Source organism: Haematobia irritans, chromosome 1, assembly GCF_050003625.1.
Source record: "Haematobia irritans isolate KBUSLIRL chromosome 1, ASM5000362v1, whole genome shotgun sequence".
Taxonomy (NCBI): domain Eukaryota; kingdom Metazoa; phylum Arthropoda; class Insecta; order Diptera; family Muscidae; genus Haematobia; species Haematobia irritans.
In genome coordinates this window covers 237245401-237267000 of record NC_134397.1, presented here as the reverse complement: position 1 = coordinate 237267000, position 21600 = coordinate 237245401, and the positions used below count along the sequence as shown (strand labels likewise).

The 21600-nt window shown below is 34.5% G+C and overlaps 1 protein-coding gene across 8 annotated transcripts in view; it reads left to right on the top strand.

The window, feature by feature from the left end:
- Window positions 1-20771, top strand: part of LOC142235782 (sodium-coupled monocarboxylate transporter 2) — a 406987-nt gene extending 386216 nt beyond the window's left edge. For all 8 annotated transcript variants that reach the window (XM_075307130.1, XM_075307217.1, XM_075307062.1 and 5 more), the window contains 5 exons: window positions 6641-6859; window positions 7050-7323; window positions 7646-7756; window positions 15109-15395; window positions 19534-20771. In XM_075307130.1, coding sequence (XP_075163245.1) covers window positions 6641-6859; window positions 7050-7323; window positions 7646-7756; window positions 15109-15395; window positions 19534-20308 — 1666 coding nt within the window. In that variant the 3' untranslated portion in view covers window positions 20309-20771. The remainder of the gene's footprint in view (window positions 1-6640; window positions 6860-7049; window positions 7324-7645; window positions 7757-15108; window positions 15396-19533) is intronic.
- Window positions 20772-21600: the final 829 nt, after the last annotated feature.

Here is a 21600-nt window from a genome sequence, read left to right as displayed (position 1 = left end):
AGCGCTTTAGAAGAAATGATTGTGGACTTGTCCAAATGGACTGCATCGGGAGTGGAAAAAAATCATTGGAGGATCCCACGATATGCTTTAGAAGAAATGTTTGTGGACTTGTCCAAAAGGACTGCATCGGAAGTTGAAAAAATCGATGGGGAATAATGGGATGGGCTTTAAAATAAATGTTTGTGGAACAACTTCCAATTTTTTTTGCTGGGATAATTCTAATTTTATACAGCCCAGATTTAAAGACAAATAACTCCCTAAAAACTGGCTTTATTTTAAATAAGCAAAATCTTTGGTTCGGAATCAATATTAAAATCCTTAAGGAAAGTCAAAATCTTTGGATCAAAGTAAACTTTTTTTGGGTGTAGTTAGAATTTCAATTCTACTATCTCGACACGCAAATCAGAGTAAATGTTGGCCAATGTGGCCATATGGGTGTAAATCGTGCAAAAGATATATATGGGAGCTATATCTAACTTTGAACCGATTTCAAACAAATTTAACGTACTTTAAGACACTAACAAATGCACTCCTTGTGCAAAATTTCAAGCAATTTAAGGTAAACCTTTGGCTTCTGCAACATATCGAAAATCAGTAGGGTTCTATTATGATCCAAAGTAAATACTTGTGCCAAATTTGAAGTCGATTGGACTAATACTGCGACCTAGATTTTGATTACAATAATGTGTTCACAAACAGATGGACGGACGGACGGACAGCCGTACAAGGCCAGATCGACTGAGAAAACATGCCAAACTATATTTCTGTGTCTATCTCTTCTCTTTGTGGGTGTAGCAAACATATCACAATGTTGTTTCCTGACTATAAAGGGATTCATAATCTTGATCAGGGAGACATTTTAAGACAATTTATCTATACGGCTGTCTGTACGAGGGCGGTTCGGAAACTTCTTAGCCTATCAATGAAAGTGAATAGTTAGTTTTTATACCCTAAACCATATAGTGGAAAGGGTATAATAAGTTTGATCTGCCAAAAAATGTGCCTACCAGAAATATTGATTTTAGAGCCCATAAAATATATACCGATCGACTCAGAATCACCTTCTGAGTCGATCTAGCGATTGGTGTCCGTCCATCCGTCCGTCCGTTCGTCTGTCCATGTATTTGTTGTTCACAGGATTTGGGTCGCAATTATTAACCGATTTTGATGAAATTCGGTGCAGGAAGTTTTTTGGGCACAAGGACGAACGCCATTGAATTTGGAAGAAGATTTTGTATCGCCCGATTTCGACAAATGGGGTTACGTTGCGCTTTTTTCAAACGGGTCGTCACTAAACATTGCAAAAGGTAATCTTTTTCATCGCCCTTCAAGTCTGCAAAATTTCATCCAAATCGGTTCAGATTTAGATATAGCTCTCATATATATGTATCGCCCGATTTTCCCAAATTTGGTCACAAAACCCTTATTTATCAACCGATCTTACTCAAAGTTGGCTATATGTAATCTTCTATAACACTAACTATATGTGCAAAAAGTCATCGAAATCGGTTTAGATTTAGCTATAGCTCTCACATATAACAGGTTGGCTGATAAGCCCCGGTCTAAAAAAGAAAAACACATTTTTTTGTCAAAATTCGTTTTTATTGTTCAACATAGTTTCCTTCAAGAGCGATACAACGATTATAACGACCTTCCAATTTGTTGATACCATTTTGGTAGTACTCCTTCGGTTTTGCCTCAAAATAGGCCTCAGTTTCGGCGATCACCTCTTCATTGCAGCAAAATTTTTTCCCTACGAGCATCCTTTTGAGGTCTGAGAACAAGAAAAAGTCGCTGCAGAGAATACGGTGGGTGGGGAAGCAATTCGAAGCCCAATTCATGATTTTTTGCCATCGTTCTCAATGACTTGTGGCACGGAGCGTTGTCTTGGTGGAACAACACTTTTTTCTTTTTCATATGGGGCCGTTTTGCCGAGATTTCGACCTTCAAATGCTCCAATAACGCCATATAATAGTCACTGTTGATGGTTTTTCCCTTTTCAAGATAATCGATAAAAATTATTAAATGCGCATCCCCATTACTTTGCCAGCGGACTTTTGAGTCTTTCCACGCTTCGGAGACGGTTCACCGGTCGCTGTCCACTCAGCCGACTGTCGATTGGGCTCAGGAGTGTAGTGATGGAGCCATGTTTCATCCATTGTCACATATCGATGGGAAAAACTCGGGTGTATTACGAATTAACAGCTGCAAACACCGCTCAGAATCATCAATACGTTCTTGTTTTTGGTCAAATGTGAGCTCGCGCGGCACCCATTTTGCACAGAGTTTCCGCATATCCAAATATTGATGAATGATATGACCAACACGTTCTTTGATATATTTAAGGCCTCTGCTATCTCGATCAACTTCATTTTACGGTCATTCAAAATCATTTCGTGGATTTTTTTGATGTTTTCGTCGGTAACCACCTCTTTCGGGTGTCCACTGCGTTCACCGTCCTCCGTGCTCATTTCACCACGCTTGAATTTTGCATACCAATCAATTATTGTTGATTTCCCTGGGGCAGAGTCCGGAAACTCATTATCAAGCCAAGTTTTTGCTTCCACCGTATTTATTCCCTTCAGAAAACAGTATTTTATCAAAACACGAAATTCCTTTTTTTCCATTTTTTTGACAATAACAAAAGTTGCTTCACAAAAGACGCTCTACCTCACAAACTAATTGACTTACAGACGTCAAATTTTGACACGAATCATTTGAAGGTTGGTACTATATAAAAATAATATGCATTTAATACTAGCGACGTCATCTATGTGTCAGACTTATCAGCCAATGTAAAATTTCCAAATTTTACTCCTTGTTATCATTTAAATAATGGCGGTAAAAATCTACGGATTTAAGATTTCAAATCAAGGCTTTTTTCATCATTTACACGATATGTTTATGATTTATCTAAAATTCAAACAAAATTGGTTCTTATAAATCCAGAATCTGATCTAGTCTTCATAGGTAGAATCTTTAAATTTATCTTCGGGAAGTGTACTGGTTGACTTGATCTGCTTGGGAAATATCTGTCATCAAACCCCCTTAAATCCTACACTGGGAAAACAGTGAACCATTTTCCATTGCAAAATGAACTAAACTGTAGTAATATTGAACATGATTTAGCCCTTACGATTTTTTTCAACTTGTCTAGTTTATAATTTTCTTAAATTTTAGTTCATCTATAACATTATAGTTTAGTTCATTTTTACAACACCATAAGATTTATATACCACTACCAAGTTAAAAAGTCAGTATTATTTTGGTTTACTTGCTTATTTTGTGGGAAACCCGATAATAAAAATTGGTTAACAGTCTCTTTAAAATGTCGACGACTAAACTATTTTTAAATCAATAATTCCACAGTACAGAGAAATTAAATAATTAAAGGAACAACAAACCGTTTTACTATTATGAAAAATTTCAAACATTAAAATTAAACTTTTTTTAAGCAAAAGTTGTTTATTATAAAAACTTATGATGAAAGTTCTTATACAATGTTTTTTGTGAATAAAAATTATGACCACGTGGAACAGAGAGTAGTTCATTTGAACCCGCTGTTTGGACATTTTGACTTATCCTTTTTTTATTCATCGTAGGTAAATTTTTTAACTTATCTTGCTGGAAAAAATAGAAACAATAATGAAAATTGTTAAAAATTAACACCATGTAATGAAATATAATTTTTAATGCTTCATTTTAGCTTGTAACTTACCATATTTGGGGCATTTTATCAAATGGTGTAAGGAATTCAACCTTTCTTTGGAAAACGTATCTCATAAAATGTATACCTGAAACAATTAGAGAAATAATGAAATATTCTATATAAACTCATAAAACTGTGTTCTTATCGATGTGAAGGATGTAATAAAATAAATATTCTAGGTGAAAGAAAGCAAAAGTTATAATATAAAACTTACCAATTCTCTATTAAATTGTACGCTGAGGGGAAATATAAAAAGTTGTCCAAATTTATTTGAGTTACTCTGAAATTAAATATTTATTTTTTACATTAAATAAAATTATTAAATAGTTTTCCAAAAAATCTAATGAAAAAAATAATAATATGCATAAAAACCCAAATATTCTGGTTAACCATAGACATTCATCATTCGTCAAAATGACGACACGTAATTTCATTTTCGATTTAAACTGCATTTTAGTCTATTGGGAAATGGTAAATTTAAGTTATGCTAATTCGACCGTTTTATGAATTTTTGTTTTATACTACTTAAAACCAAATTGAATAAGCAAATAAATTCAAGTTTGGTTCACTTTTTCGCTCACGATGAAAAGGGGTTATTCTGGAATTAAATATTTGTTTTTACATTAAAAATATTACATTGGTTTCCAAAAAAATTTGATTAAAGAAATACTAAAATAAGGTATTAAAAACCTGCAATTTTGATGATAAAAAGGTCATAAAAACGTAAATATTCTAGAAAGAAAGCCAATTTTTAAAAGAAAACTTACCAATTCTCTATTTTTTAAATTTGTTCGAATCCATCTGGAGTTGCTCTGAAATAAAATATTGTTTTTACAACAAAGAAAAACATTAAACTTCTTTCCAAAAAAATTAATTAACAAATAATAATATACATAAAAAATATTCTTTTTAAAAGAAAGTCATATTAAAAAAAATACTTACCAATTTATGAATAAACTATACGCTGAGATATAACAAAAATTTTCCAAATTCATCTGGAATTGAATATTAATTTTTTACATAGAATAATAAAAATTTCAATACACTTTCAATTTCAGCATATTTTCCTAAATATTCTTAATAACTTTTTTCTAAACTACCAATAAAATATTAATAACTTTCATTTAAAAGGTTTAATAAACAAACACCAATATATGTCTCAAAAATCCAAAATATTCCATGCCTTTATATTCCCTTATTGCATACATGCTTAAAAGATGCAACAGCCCACGCCAACGCCAGCTATACAACTGAAGCATGCCAAACAAAACCAAGCAAAGCCAAAACATTCCTACAACAACAAAAACACATGTGCCTTTATTGAAAACAACACCTCATCCAGCCAAATAAACCAAACACACACACACAAAGCACTAAATGAACAAAAATAAAAACAACCCCACGCTCATGTATACACAACAAAACTCAAGTAATGCACTTTACAGAGTATCAGTTATTCCGGACGGAATGTCGGGGTTTGTAAAGAATCTTACAGTGTGTCGGATCGATACGACTTGTCGGCGATGACTAAATAATCGGTAAATGTGTTATCGATCCCATAAACATGCAGCAGTATCGATTATGCCTTCGGACTTATAATGTGCACAATATATGGGATATGTTCGACACGAGTACTGTCGTCCGGAATAACTGATAGTCTGTAAAGCGCATAACATCATCTTTACATTAATCACATTTCACTATGCCGATAAAGATCTCTGTATTATGCATTAGTTCATCGCATCTGCTGACAATTTACTCTAAGAATAATATTCGTAAAGGCACACCAGTTTATGAACGATGAAACGTTTAACTTAAAATTTGCAAAATTTTCATGAAATGTTATCTACCATTTTTGACGAAAATGTCTATAAATTTAATTACATGTGAACTAAAAATATTTCATTGGGTAATTTTTTACCAACAATTATTAACTATAGGAATTGTCAGTAAGAAATTGCTATCCACTTTCAAGTTCATTTTTCGTAAAAAAATATTTTCTCATACAAAAAACTCTTATAGTAAATTGCACTTATTATTTAGAAAATACTTTACATTTCACAAGTAGTTTTATAGCATGACAGACGAATTTTTAACTACCAGTTCAGAAATTTTTTAAGGAAATTTCCATCGTATTTTGTAGGCCATGAACTAAACGATTGCTACTTAGAATTTGTAAAAGTTCCTTTCGAGTAGTTAATTTTCGTTGAAGATACGAAAAATTAACTAAAATTCTGGATAATTCTTGTAATAAATTTTGTAAAAATCTTTTTAATTTACGAGACACTTTTTTTCTGTGTACATATATTATCAAGGTACCTGTACCGACGAAGAATTTTCCAAGGAAACTATTATATTTGATTCATGGTGGTGGGTATTTAAGATTCGGCCCGGACAACTTACTACTGTATATACTTGTTTTCTCATAATAACCACAAAAATTTGATCAAAAGCAACAAAATAACATTTTTTTTGATTTGGTAGTTTTGTAATAAAATTTTCTTCAAATTTTGGTAGTTATTTTTTGGCTCGAGTGGCAACCATGATTCCAAACCACTATATATCCGAAATATTAGGCCCTGACCTAATACTAAAATCCTATTTTTTAGGGATTTCAAATCTCTTTTTATAAGGCAATCTAGTTCAAATAGATTTTGGTAGTATAATGTCAATGCCGTATTAGAGTCGGTTTAAAAAAATCATTGAACCTAAAAATTTTATATCATATGCTTAATATTAATTTTTTTTGTGATACATTTTATGTAATAATATTATATATGTTACAGTACATAATATCAGTCCAATCTTGTTGTAGGAATATGGAAAATAAAGAATCAATCTATCAATAACAACTTGCCGCTGTACAAAATCTAACCTAACATTGTTTTCAAAAATTTTGACATAATTGTTTACCCTCTTCTATATTTCCAGAGCCATGATGTCCAATATCCCAGTAATTTTCATATTCTTTTCCCTATCTTGGATAACGGGTTTGGTTATCTATTCCTCATATGCATCCTGTGATCCTTTGGCTGAGGGCTATATAAAAAAGGCTGATGAAATTCTACCATTCTATGTTGAGGATCAATTGAGTTTTATTCCTGGCTTTTTGGGTATATTCATGGCAACCCTCTTCAATGGAGCTCTGTGGTAAGTGCATCTGATAGCCTTGAATTTTAAAGACATTTCAATTATTGACAGCATGTCGGCTGGTAATGATAAAGCTTCTAGCGATTGCCATCATTCTCAGCGCTATGCTGAGGTGGTGTGTGTGTGTGGAAAGTGGCAATATCACAATATTCATGTTCCATTTTGTTTTTTCTTTTGGTCCCCCATACAGCATGATGGTATCCAATTTGAATTCTATGGCCACCGTGATATGGGAAGACTTTTTGACATTGATACCGAAATTCAAGAACTTAAGCGACCGCCAACAATTGAGCCTTATCAAAACAGTGACGGTGGTATGTGGCATTCTGATAATGGCCGTAGCCTTTGGTGTGGGTCTACTCTCCGGTGTGATTGAATCATCAATGATGGCATTTTCAGCAACATCCGGACCTTTATTGGGTTGTTTCATTTTGGCCATGTTGGTGCCAATTGCCAATTGGAAGGTAAGTAGTATACATGCACCACCATCACAACCATCACAAGAAAGCCAAAGACTCCTTTGTAGGAGTCATAGAATTGTATGCCTTTGTCCATTGTTTGTCATGTTTGCCGGTTGATTGCTGATTGATTCCCGGGATGTCGGCATGATGATATTGGCAATTACCTGAATGGCAATGAATATGAGGCCTTTTCAGTTTTTTTTTTGTTTCCACTTCGTCATCAGCATCATCAATTACCACTACAACAACAACAACAGCAGCATCGTCTTAACGATAAACACACACATACTAACTAATAACAATTTCCGTTTCCCTTATGTTAAAGGGTACTTCCGCTGGCATGATATCGGCTTGTGCTTTCGTTCTTTGGATCATTGCTGGAGCATCAACTGTAGATAAATCAGCCAGTAATCAATTTCTACCAACATCAACAGAGGTTTGTTAATAAACAATAAATAAATAAATAAATTGCTCACAAAATTTAGCTTTGAGTGCGTGCCTTAAATTGTGGCCAAAATGCACGCACTAAATATTGGGTGTATGATTTCATAATTGACTTATGGAATACAACGAAATATTTTCGCTTTTCACCGAATAAATAGTCCAGTCGTAGATGTCTGAATTAAAAAAAAAATAAAGATACTTCGATGAATTAGTCCAAAGCTGGAATAGCACAGATTTGTCTCTTTCCCTCCTTGGTGATGGTCTTCCTCCAAGTACCACACCTGACTGGCGTTGATCTTCTGACCAGCTCTTGATGTACTACCTTTTTTTGTACTTTTTGCGGTACTGATGGGTCAGAGAGATGCAGTGCTTCCTAAGGTGTCTATGACTGGGAGCCTGCTGCACAATTTCCTGTACTCTTTGGTGATTTCGACATTGGGTAAGATTTATTTCAAAAGAGAAAATATAGATTATAAATCGTAACGAGAAAGCGGACTTTTATTCTTCTTTTTTCCAAATTTGGACGACTCTTCGACATGTCTACTTTCTTAAATATTAAAGAAACGACTTTCCGATGTTTTCCAAATTTTGTGTTTTCTAGTGTTTTTTTACGATTTTTTGCTGAATCAGACTTTTTGACATTCTGACATATTTTCACAACATAAAAAGTCGACTTTCCGACATTTTTTAATTGAAAATTTATCAACTATTCAAGCTCTACAAAAGTCGACTTTTGGAATTTCCGATTGTTTCCAAATTTTGAAAAGTCGACATAGACTTTTGAAATTTGAATTATTAGCTTTCCGACTTTTTTTTATACCCACCACCATAGAATGGTGACGGGGGTATAATAAGTTTGTCATTCCGTTTGTAACACATCGAAATATCGATTTCCGACTATATAAAGTATATATATTCTTGATCAGGGAGAAATTCTAAGACGATATAACGATGTCCGTCTGTCCGTCTGTCTGTCTGTCTGTTGTAATCACGCTACAGTCTTCAATAATGAAGCAATCGTGCTGAAATTTTGCACAAACTCGTCTTTTGTCTGCAGGCAGGTCAAGTTCGAAGATGGGCTATATCGGTCCAGGTTTTGATATAATCCCCATATATACCGACCTCCCGATTTGGGGTCTTGGGCTTATAGAAATCGTAGTTTTTATCCAATTTGCCTGAAATTTGAAATCTAGAGGTATTTTATGACCATAAAGAGGTGTGCCAAAAATGGTGAGTATCGGCCCATGTTTTGGTATAGCCCCCATATAGACCGATCTCCCGATTTTACTTCTTGGGCTTATAGAAACCGCAGTTTTTATTCAATTTACCTGAAATTGGAAATCTAGAGGTACTGTAGGACCACAAATACGTGTGACAAAAATTGTGAGTATCGGTCCATATTTTGGTATAGCCCCCATATAGACCCATCTCCCGATTTTACTTCTTGGGCTTATAGAAACCGCAGTTTTTATTCAATTTACCTGAAATTTGAAATCTAGAGGTATTGTAGGACCACAAATACGTGTGTCAAAAATTGTGAGTATCGGTTCATATTTTGGTATAGCCCCCATATAGACCCATCTCCCGATTTTACTTCTTGGGCTTATAGAAACCGCAGTTTTTATTCAATTTACCTGAAATTGGAAATCTATAGGTACTGTAGGACCACAAATACGTGTGCCAAAAATTGTGAGTATCGGTCCATATTTTGGTATAGCCCCCATATAGACCCATCTCCCGATTTTACTTCTTGGGCTTATAGAAACCGCAGTTTTTATTCAATTTACCTGAAATTGGAAATCTAGAGGTACTGTAGGACCACAAATACGTGTGCCAAAAATTGTGAGTATCGGTCCATATTTTGGTATAGCCCCCATATAGACCCATCTCCCGATTTTACTTCTTGGACTTATAGAAACCGCAGTTTTTATTCAATTTACCTGAAATTTGAAATCTAGAGGTATTGTAGGACCACAAATATGTGTGCCAAAATTTGTTAGTATCGGTCCATGTTTTGGTATGGTCCCCATATAAAAAGACTCCCCGATTTGGGGTCTTGGGCTTATAGAAACCGTAGCTTTTATCCAATTTGTCTGAAATTGGAAATCTAGAGGTATTTTAGGACCATAAAGTGGTGTGCCGAAAATGGTGAGTATCGGTCCATATTTTGGTATAGCCCCCATATAGACCGATTTCCCGATTTTACTTCTTGAGCTTCTAGAATCCGAAGTTTTTATCCTATTTGCCTGAAATTGGAAATCTAGAGGTATTTTCGGGTCATAAAGAGGTGTGCCGAAAACGGTGAGTATCGGTCCATATTTTAGTATAGCCCCCATAAGAACGATCTCCCGATTTAACTCCTTGGGTTTCTAGAAACCGTAGTTTTTATCTGATTTGCCTGAAATTGTAAATATTCTGGTATTTTAGGCTCACAAAAACGTGTATCGGATTAAGTTTTTATCGGTCCATTTGGTAATGCCTCCATATAGACCGACTTCACTTCTTGAGGGTGTAGAAGGCGCACTGATCATGAAAATTGCTTGAAACTCAATGTAAAATTTACTTCTACAGATTTAAGATTTCAAATCAAGACGTTATTTTATAATTTTCTTGCACACTTACAAGAGATGTTAACGATTCCTCTAAAACTCGAACAAAAATGGTTCTTATAAATCCAGAATCTCATATAGTCCTCATAGGTGAAATCCTTAAATTTATCTTCGGGAAGTGTCCTCAAGTCCTCAAGCCCTCCTGACATTTCAAAGGAAACCCTAATATTTGGTTCATGGTGGTGGGTATTTAAGATTCGGCCCGGCCGAACTTACTGCTGTATATACTTGTTTAAATTTAAGGAAGTTTTGTAAAATGACTTTTGTAAAAGTCGACTTTTCGACATACCCGTTTTCAAATATGGAAATAATTGAAAAAGTCGACTTTCTACAATTTGGCATTGTCAAAAATCGACTTTCACCATTTGACTTTTCAAAAATTGACTTTTCTTCTTTTTTCAAAAGAAGAAATTTCCAATTGTTTTCAAACTTGGAAAAACCGATTTTTGACTTTTGGAAATTTAAAAAATGTCCGATTTTTGTCAAATTGAAAAAAAAATGCATTTGTCGACTTTTTTCCAATATGAAAAAGTCGATTTTCGTCTTTGGGAAATTTTAGATTTACAAACCTTAGTCAAATTTAAGGAAAAATAGGCTTGTCGACATTTTCCAGGTTTTGAAAAATCGATTTTTCGGCATTAGAAATATTTTTGAAAAGTTAACTGTAGGACTCTTCATAAACGTAGATTTTTCAACAAATCGAATTTTCAAAAGTAGAAAAGTCGATTTTCGATTTCGATTTAAAATTAAAAATTTTTCACTTCGCACTATTCGACTTTGGCAAAATTTGTCTTTCCCCTTTATTCGAACTTTCGAATTTTTATTTTTCATTTTTCCGACTTTTTTGAAATTTAAGGAAGTCGACATTCGACTTTTGCAAAAATGTAATTTTTGACTATTTTCTAATTTAGATTTTTTTACCTTTTAAAAATTACAAAAGTCGACTTTCCGACTAACTATAAAAATCGATTTTTCGATAAATCGACTTTTACAAAAATAGACTTTTTGATATTTAGAATAGTCGACTTTTTCCAAATTTCGATTTTTCTACTCTTTAGCTTTTCATACCATCCATCCAACACATCGAAATATTGCTCTAAGACCCCATAAAGAATATATATTCTGGGTCGTGGTGAAATTCTGAGTCGATCTGAGCATGTCCGTCCGACTGTTGAAATCACGCTAACTTCCGAACGAAACAATCTATCGACTTGAAACTTGACACAAGTAGTTGTTATTGATGTAGGTCGGATGGAATTGCAAATGGGCCATATCGGTCCACTTTTACGTATAGCCCCCATATAAACGGACCCCCAAATTTGGCTTGCAGACCCTCTAAGAGTAGCATATTTCATCCGATCTGGCTGAAATTTGGTACATGGTGTAAGTATATGGTCTCTTGCAACCATGCCAAAATTGGTCCATGTCGGTCCATAATTATATATAGCCCCCATTTAAACCGATACCCAGATTTGGTTTGCGGATCCTCTAAGAGAAGCAAATTTCATCCGATCCGGCTGAAATTTAGTACAAAGTATTAGTATATGGTCTCTAATAACCATGCAAAAATTGGTCCATATCGGTCCATAATTATATATAGCTACCATATAAATCGATCCCCAGATTTGACCTCCGGAGCCTCTTAGAGGAGCAAAATTCATCCGATCCGGCTGAAATTTAGTACATGGTATTAGTATATGGTATCTAACAACCATGCAAAAATTAATCCATATCGGTCCATAATTATATATAGCTCCAATATAAACCGATCCACAGATTTGTCCTCCGGAGCCTCTTGGAGGAGCAAAATTCATCCCATCCGGTTGAAATTTGGTACGTGGTGTTAGTATATGGTCTCTAACAACCATGCAAAAATTGGTCCACATCGGTCCATAATTATATATAGCCCCCATAAAAACCGTTCCCCAGATTTGATCTCCGCAGCCTCTTGGAGGAGCAAAATTCATCCGATTCGGTTGAAAGTTGGTACGTGGTGTTAGTATATGGCCGCTAATAACCATGCCAAAATTGGTCCACATCGGTCTATAGTTATATATAGCCGATCCCCAATCACACAAAAATTGGTCGATATTGGTTCATAATCATTGTTGCCAATCGAGCCAAAAATAATCTAACAATATTATATTTCTATAGAAAATTTTGGCAAAATTTATTTCTATGGAAAATTTGCAAAATTTTATTTCTATAGAACATTTTGGCAAAATTTTATTTCTATAGAAAATTTTGTCAAAATTTTATTTCTATAGAAAATTTTGTCAACATTTTATTTCTATAGAAAATTTTGTCTAAATTTTACTTCTATAGAAAATTTTGTCTAAATTTTACTTCTATTGGCATTGTCAAAAATCGCATTTGACTCTTCAAAAATTGATTTTTCTTCTTTTCCCAAAAGAAGAAATTTCCAACTGTTTTCAAACTTGGAAAAGTCGATTTTTGACTTTTGGAAATTTTAAATTGTCCGATTTTTGTCAAATTAAAAAAAATGCATTTGTCGACTTTTTTCCAATGTGAAAAAGTCGATTTTCGTCTTTTGGAAATTTTAGATTTACGAACTTTAGTCGAATTTAAGAAAAACTAGGCTTGTCGACATTTTCCAGGTTTTGAAAAATCGATTTTCGACACGTCTACTTTCTTAAATTTTAAAAAAGTTGACTTTCCGATGTTTTACAAATTTTAAAGAGACGATTTTTTCGTCTTTTTCCAGAGTGGTGTTTTCAATTTTGGCTGAAGTAGATTTTTTGACATTCTGACATATTTTCGAAACATAAAAAATAGACTTTTCTACTTTCCGACATTTTTTAATTGAAAATTTATCAACTATTCGAGCTCTACAAAAGTCAACTTTTCGAATTTTCGACTGTTTCCAAATTTGGAAAAGTCCACATTGACTTTTGCAAAATTTGAATTATTAGCTTTCCGACTTTTTTTCAAATTTAAGGACGTTTTGTAAAAGGACTTTTAATGACTTTTGTAAAAGTCGAATTTTCAACATACCCGTTTTCAATGTGAAAAAGTCGATTTTCGTCTTTTGGAAATTTTAGATTTACGAACTTTAATCAAATTTAAGGAAAAATAGGCTTGTCGACCATTTTGGCAAAAATTGTTTTTCCCATTTTTTCGAACTTTCGAACTCCTTAATTTCATTTTTCCAACTTTTTTGAAATCTGGGGAAGTCGACTTTTGCAAAAATGTAATTTATGACTATTTTCTAATTTAGATTTTTTTTACCTTTTAAAAATTACAGAAGTCGACTTTCCGACTAACTAACATATAAAAATCGATTTTTCGATAAATCGACTTTTACAAAAATAGACTTTTTAATATTTAGAATAGTCGTCGACTTTTTCCAAATTTCCATTTTTCGACTCTTTAGCTTTTTCCTAATTTAAAACTTCACTTACCACTATTCGACTTTATTCAAACGTTCGACTTTTTGGAAAATTCGTCTTCAGACTTTGGCAATTTGTGAAATTGTGAATTTGACAAAGCAATTTCGACTTTTTGGTTAATTTCTACATAAAAAGAGTTAGACAACATTCACTTAGTATTCGAATTTTCGAACAATCAAGTTTGTTCACTATAAAGAGTCGATTAGTCGATTTTGACCAAAATCAAAAGTTAAGGTGACACCATTTTGAAAAACAAAATCAAAAGTCGGTTTTGAAGGTTACAAAAAGTCGAATTTCCGATTTTTTTCCCAAATTTGGAAAGTCGATTGTTTTGATATTCAAACTTTTTAATTTCCAACATTTTTAAAAAATTTCACTTTCCAGTTTTGCACAATTTTAGACTTTTCGATATTGTCCACATTTAAAAAAAATGGACTTTCTGGTAATCTACTTTTACAAAAACAAAAACGATTTTTCAATATTTTCCAAATTTGAAAACTTTGATTTTTTGATTAAAAAATTAACTTTGGAATTCTTTAAAAATTAAAAAAAAACGTTTTTCGGCTATTTATGAGGAAATACGAAAAGTTAACTTTTGTAGAAATCGAATGGTCTTCGAATTTCCCACTTTTTCCATGTTATCGGAAGTCGACTTTCAAATATTCTATATGTGAATCTATCGACTTGTAGTTTTTTTTTCAAAATTTGAAAAACCCAATATTTCAGCTTTTTAAAAAATTGGCTAAAGTCAATATTCCAACTCTTTAAAAATAACAAAAGTTTATTTTTTTTCAAATTTTTAAAAGTCGACTAATCATCTTTTCATATTTCCCACATGTTCCACATTTTGGAAAAGTAATTTTTTCGACTTACAATTCGACTGAAAATTAAAAAAACCGACGTTTGGGATTACTGAAATGTCGATTTTGATGTCGTGAATTCGACTTTCTGGGAAATTTTCTCCATGACTTGCATATTAGCGTTCGAGTTTTCGACTTTTTCGTTAAGAATCTATTAATCGATTTCAGTCACTATAAAGATTCGACTACCTGATTTTGACCAAAAATCGGTTTGACTCGATTTCGAAAATTACAAAAACTCAATTGAACTTTTATTTATTTTTTTTTTTTTTGGTTTTGACAAAAAGTATATGTTACGCATTTGTAGTCCTATTATCGACCTCGTTTTTTTAAATATTTCAACTAAAGCCAAATACAAAATCGTACACCCAATATTTTTAGGAATCTATCAAGTTTGAAATTTCATGCCATAGCAACAACAACAACAGCTCACTTGTTTACTTTCTTGAATATTTCTTCCTGTAGGGTTGCACAAATTTCACATTTTCCCCATGGATACACAAGCCCGCCATCGATGGCTATGATTTCTTGCCAACTCAATCATCCTGGCTAATGCAGCATACTCCAGTAGCGGAAGAGCTATCACCCAGCAGCAGCAGCAGCTTTGGCATAAGAAATATCAGTAGTGGTGTTAACAGTAATTACGGAATGTTAAACGGCACACTGGCAACGATGGCAAATCTCACAAGGACAATGGCGACAACAATGACACCACCTACAACAACAACAACTACCAAAGCTCCAGGAGAACGGTAATAAAATCACTTTCCTCATTGATGCAACAGGACGGACGAACGAGAACGGTTAAGTGAGAGACAGACATAAGGACATACCGACAGTATGACTATACAGAGCAAAGGACGGACCCTTGAAAACTGAGTGACAGCGACATGCTGTAGATTCCAACAAATTGCTTCGTACTTTGTTGTTTGAGCGAGTGAGTGGCATAAAGGTCTATGTGGTCTCCAAAGCTTTTGGACAGAGTAGGATTCATGGCTTGTAGCTATCGTTTTCAGTTGTCAATGTCCTTGGACATTTTGTTGGTGTTGGTGTTTATTATTATTTCCAAACCACAACACATTCGGTCACATACGATAGTAGTACTTCAATGCACCAAGAGAAAATGTAAAATGTTTAACTTTATGGAAAACTACAATAATTAGAGCGGGCAGGCATCATTCCATGGGTAAATTTTGTCGTCGATTTATATTTATCGAAAAACGATCCGCAATGTCCGCAAACATGTCTGCCATTTTCGTAAGACATGTCCCCAATATATGTTTATAAATGAATGTCCCCGAAAAATATTCTCGATACCATAGGTCAATTTTCAAATATTTTTTTTTTTCGAAAATGTATTTCGTATATTTTTTGGGGAAAAAATTATTCTATTGCTTTTTTCTGGGGAGAGTATCTAAACATTTTCCTCACTTTTTGAAAGTTATTATTTTTCAAGGTAAAGTCTCAATAATGTTGCTATCAATTAAAGTAGGAATATACAATAGTCATTCCATGAGTAAATTTTTGTATTGTCCCCAATCATGTCTGCCATTTTCGTAAGAAATGTCCCCAACATTTGATGATAAATGAATGTCCCCGAACAATATTCACGATACTATATGGACAATTTTCAAATATTTTTTCGAAAAATTATTTCGTATAATTTCTATTGCTTTTTTGGGGAGATTATGATCTAAAACTTTCCATCACTTTTTAAGATTTATTATTTTTCAGGGTAAAGTCCCAATTAAAGTAGGAATATACAATACTCGTAGTCATTCCATAGGTAAATTTTTGTCATAGTTTTATTTTAGCGAAAAACTATCTGCAATATCCCCAAACATGTCTGCCATTTTCGTAAAAAATGTCCCCAACATATGTTGATAAATGAATGTCCCCGAAAAATATTCTCGATACTATAGGGACAATTTTCAAATACTTTTTCCAAAAAGTATTTCGTATAATTTTTGGGAAAAAATCTTCTATTGCTTTTTTTGGGAGATTATGATCTAAAACTTTCCATCACTTTTTGAGAGTTATTATTTTTCAAGGTAAAGTTTAAATAATAGGGCTGTTTTCTTTTAGTACTAGTATCGTTGCACTGGTGTTCTATCCAGAACATCTTATCAGTGCAAGTCGTGCCGATATTGCCAGATTGTATTTTGATAAGTGACGCTACTTCGATTCACAATAGCACACTATTGTGACTATTTTATCGAAAAACAAAAAATTCAAAGTGGGACAGTGTCATAAATAATCGCAGCAGTAAATATTTATTATTAATTGGAGCATTTCATACATTAAAAATGCAAGATATCACTTCTTTTCTGAGATTGTTTTTAAACAGGTGATGACAGTGTTGCATATTTTTGGAGATGTCCTGGATAAACGAGTACTCTGTTTTATTTTAGTCCTTCACGGCTCAGGGTATCCAGTGATAAAAGAAAACAGCCCTAATGTTGCTATCAATTAAAGTAGGAATATACAATAGCCATTCCATGACTACATATTCGTCATCGATTTATTTTATCAAAAAACGATCCGCTATGTCCCCAAACATGTCTGCCATTTTCGTAAACAATGTCCCCAACATATGTTGAGAAATGAAATTCCCTGAAAAATATTCTCGATACTATAGGGACAATTTTCAAATATTTTGTTGATTTCATATACTTTTTGGGGGGAAAAGTCGGCTTGGGTTTTGTTTTATTTCGAGACAAATATGCTGTCCCCAAATATATTTTGGGGACAGGTAGTGGTGAAAAAAAGGTTAGATTAAGTAAAAGTGGGTTCTATGTTTGGTGTTCGAATTAAAATTCAATTTATTTTCGCGATTACTTTTCTTGAAATAATGAAAATTATAAATGAAGATCAACGTATTCCTGTAAAGTCCTGTAAAATCTAGAGAAACAAGAAAATGCGCTTCAATTGAGTTAATTTATCTGCTTTATATGGAACTGTTTTAATTAAGTAACTGCGAAAATTTCAACGCGAAAAGCGAACATAGTACTGACCTTTAGGTATAATTGCAGCCTATTATATTAAACTGTTCAGTTCACGAGTGTGAATTTATCTCCTATCAATGAGTGCTGCTCGATTTTATACTTAGATCAATGAACAATGTTTTGGCGAAATGTTCCCCTTTTTGGCTACGATAAGACTCCGGGCCAGGTTACCCACAGACCTATTGGTTTTAGTTGACAAAGAAGAGAGAAGACAAGTTTATGGCTAAGGAGAAAAATAATAAACGTCACTATTTTCTCCTTAGCCATAAACTTGTCTTCTCTCTTCATTGTATTGGACTGGTCCTCGGACTTGGTATTCTCGGCGGGGATTTTGTAGTGAACAAATGGTGGCGAGCGTGCTCGGAGGCCGTATGCCGCAAGTGTATCGCTTCCCTTGCGGTCGAATGGTGTGTCCAGAGAAACTACCCTCCTCCAGGGCAAGGATAAGGTTGTGTATGAGGTCTTCGAATCTTACGAGGTGAAATGGATTAAGACAACTTATGACTAGAGAGACAGCACTCCTCTAATGTAAGAATGGTTAACGGGAGAAAGTAAACGACTAGAGAGACAGCACTCCTCCATATTTAGAGGCGGGAAAGGAGTAAAGTAAAAGAAGACTTACGACTAGACAGACGGCTCTCCACCAGTTTAATAAGGGGGAATGGAAAAAGCAGATTTACGACTAAATTACATGCTGACGGCTCTCCTCCAGTATAAGAAGGAATGTGTAATGGGAAAAGGAAACTTATGACTTCAGAGACAGCTCTCCTCCAGTGCAAAGGAAATTGAGTAGGGAAACGGCTCTCCTCTAATGTAAGAGGGTAAATGTGTAATGGGAACGGAACGATGAAAACAAACGCTCTAAACTAAAGATACGCACTGATCGCGTGGGAGGAAAGACTCCGACGCGATCAGTGGGCGATCGGTGAGAGGGTAAATTTGTACCCTACTGATGGCTTGTTTTCACCCGATTCGCTTGAAATTTGTCATATTGGTATATACCCTTAAAAGACACAACACAAATATTGGTCTATAGAATTAGATATAACCCCCAAGTAGCCAGGCATCCAGATTTGACTTCTTGAAGACGGGAGAAAGTAAACGACTAGAGAGACAGCACTCCTCCAGATTTAGAGGCGGGAAAGGTGTAGAGTAAAAGAAGACTTACGACTAGACAGACGGCTCTCCACCAGTTTAAAAAGGGGGAATGGAAAAAGGAGACTTACGACTAAAGAGACGGCTCTCCTCCAGTGTAAGAAGGAATGTGTAATGGGAAAAGGAAACTTACGACTTCAGAGACAGCTCTCCTCCAGTGCAAAGGAAATTGAGTAGGGGAAACGGCTCTCCTCTAGTGTAAGAGGGTAAATGTGTAATGGGAAAGGAACGATGAAAACAAACGCTCGAAACTAAAGATACGCACTGATCGCGTGGGAGGAAAGACTCCGACGCGATCAGTGGGCGATCGGTAAGAGGGTAAATATAAGCCCTACTGATGGCTTGTTTTCATATTGGTATATACCCTTAAAAGACACAACACAAATATTGGTCTATAGAATTAGATATAACCCCAAGTAGCCCGGTATCCAGATTTGACTTCTTGAAGACTGTTTTTCTCCGATCCGCCTGAAATTCAGATTTGATTGACTGAGTGTCCCGAAGGGCTTAGTTGTCATCCTTTCCGGTCCAAGATATCCGTATTCATCCTTAATAATAATACATTCTATTCTTTATGTAGGCATCTCGATCCAGCCGAATATTTGCCTTTCCTCACGTGCTCCAATTAGCCTTTAATATTATCACCTAACCCATTATCTTTTTTTTTTTCAGTGTACCTAATCAACTTCCATTCTCTGAACATTCCTTCCGTCTATATATTTCATTTCAGAACACCATTGCAGTATATGTATTCCATTAGCTACATGTACTACAGTCTCATAGGCACAGCGCTGACTGTGCTCATTGGCTACATAGGTAGTTTTCTGACACAGGACCCTAAGGATGCTTACGATGCGAAACTACTGCATCCAGTTGTGTTTAGATTTTACCAGCGTTACTGGAGAGGCGACAAGCCCTACTACATCAAAGATGTCAACACGGTAGTTACAAACATCACCACCACAGCCACCACCGCAACAAATACGCTTGGTTCAAATGGCAATGTGGTGGTATGCCAAGGAGGAGGTGGTGGTGCCAATGGCACAAGCGATGCTAGTGAAACTAATGGTCATAATGCAGCTAATTCTGGGGCCAAAATTAATCATGCTTTTGAGCCACAAAACGAAGCCAATATTTTAATTGGCCTTGGTAACAACAGAGGCAAAGAGAAGAATTCTAATCCTTTGGAAGTTGGTTTCACAAATCATTCTCTCTCAACACCCGAATCAAAGGTAACATCGCCCACAATCTTGACGACGGGTATAATTAAACATCCTACATCGGAACCTCAACGCGCCCATACATCGATGGGTCAAAAAAATTTCAACGGTGACGCTGGCGTTAACGTTGATAGTATAGCCTTAGAAATGCCGAAATCTCTACACAAAAATACCTCATCATCAGAAAGTAAGGACACATCCACGTCCATGGACAATAACAAATTGAAGCTAAGCAATGTCAGCCGATCACATATGCCTGGTCCAGAGGGACGGGATAATGTGTGATTTGAGTGAATCTCAATAACCTAACAAAAAAAAAGAATCATCCATGACTAAGCCGCCTTTGCCTCCTCATTGTCCTGGAATTGTATGAATAATACAACTGTACCAACATCTGCTGGTCAGTCAATCAGTCAGTCAATAGTGATTGTTATAGTGACTTAATTGATATTTACTTAACTATTGAAGATATTTTTATAAATTTAATTAAAAACAACAACACAAATATTATTATTATTATTAATTGCTTTAATGTAACATTTAACTCTCTTAATTGACCTAGAAATGAATTTTATTTATTCTTTAGATGATTTTAAGACAAATTTAGTTTTTTAAGAGATTAAGACAACTAAGTACACCGAAAGAAATACAAATGTAATGTCAATTAATTGAATAGTGTATTGTTAGTAGTTAGAAAAGAAACAAATTGATTTAAATAAAAAAAATTGGACTAAAATTAAAGACGAAATTATAAGAGTGAGTACTTTTTGTTTTACTTGGTCAACAAAAAAAAGACTTTGGAGATAAATGTGGTATATTCGTCTGTAAAATAAATATATACACGCAAAGAAAAAAGAAAACGTTTGGAAAACGTGTACAGAAAACGTTTTTCTTTTGTTAGAGTTTTTTGATTTGCTTCGAAAATTTTAAACTTTTATCACCAAAAAAAAAAAATCGTTTGTTACAAAATTTTTGTTATACCCTGCGCCACACTGCGGAACAGGGTATTATAAGTTAGTGCATATGTTTGTAACACCCAGAAGGAGACGAGATAGACACATGGTGTCTTTGGCAATAATGCTCAGGGTGGGTCCCTGAGTCGATATAACCATGTCCGTCTGTCCGTCCGTCTGTCTGTGAACACATTTTTGTGATCAAAGTCTAGGTCGCAATTTAAGTCCAATCGCCTTCAAATTTGGCACATGTTCCTAATTTGGGTCAGAATAGAACCCTATTGATTTTGGAAGAAATCGGTTCAGACTTAGATATAGCTCCCATATATATCTTTCGCCCGATATGCACTAATATGGACCCAGCAGCCAGAGTTTTATACCGATTTGCTTCAAATTTTGTACAAACATAACACTTAGTCGTATAGTCAAGTGTGGAAAATTTGATTGAAATCGGTTCAGATTTAGATATAGCTACCACATATCTTTCGCCCGATATGGACTTATATGGCCCCAGAAGCCAGATTTTTGGCCGAATTTGATTGAAATTTTGCACTAGGAGTACAATTAGTATTATAGTCAAGTGTGCAAAATTTGATTGAAATCGGTTCAGATTTAGATATAGCT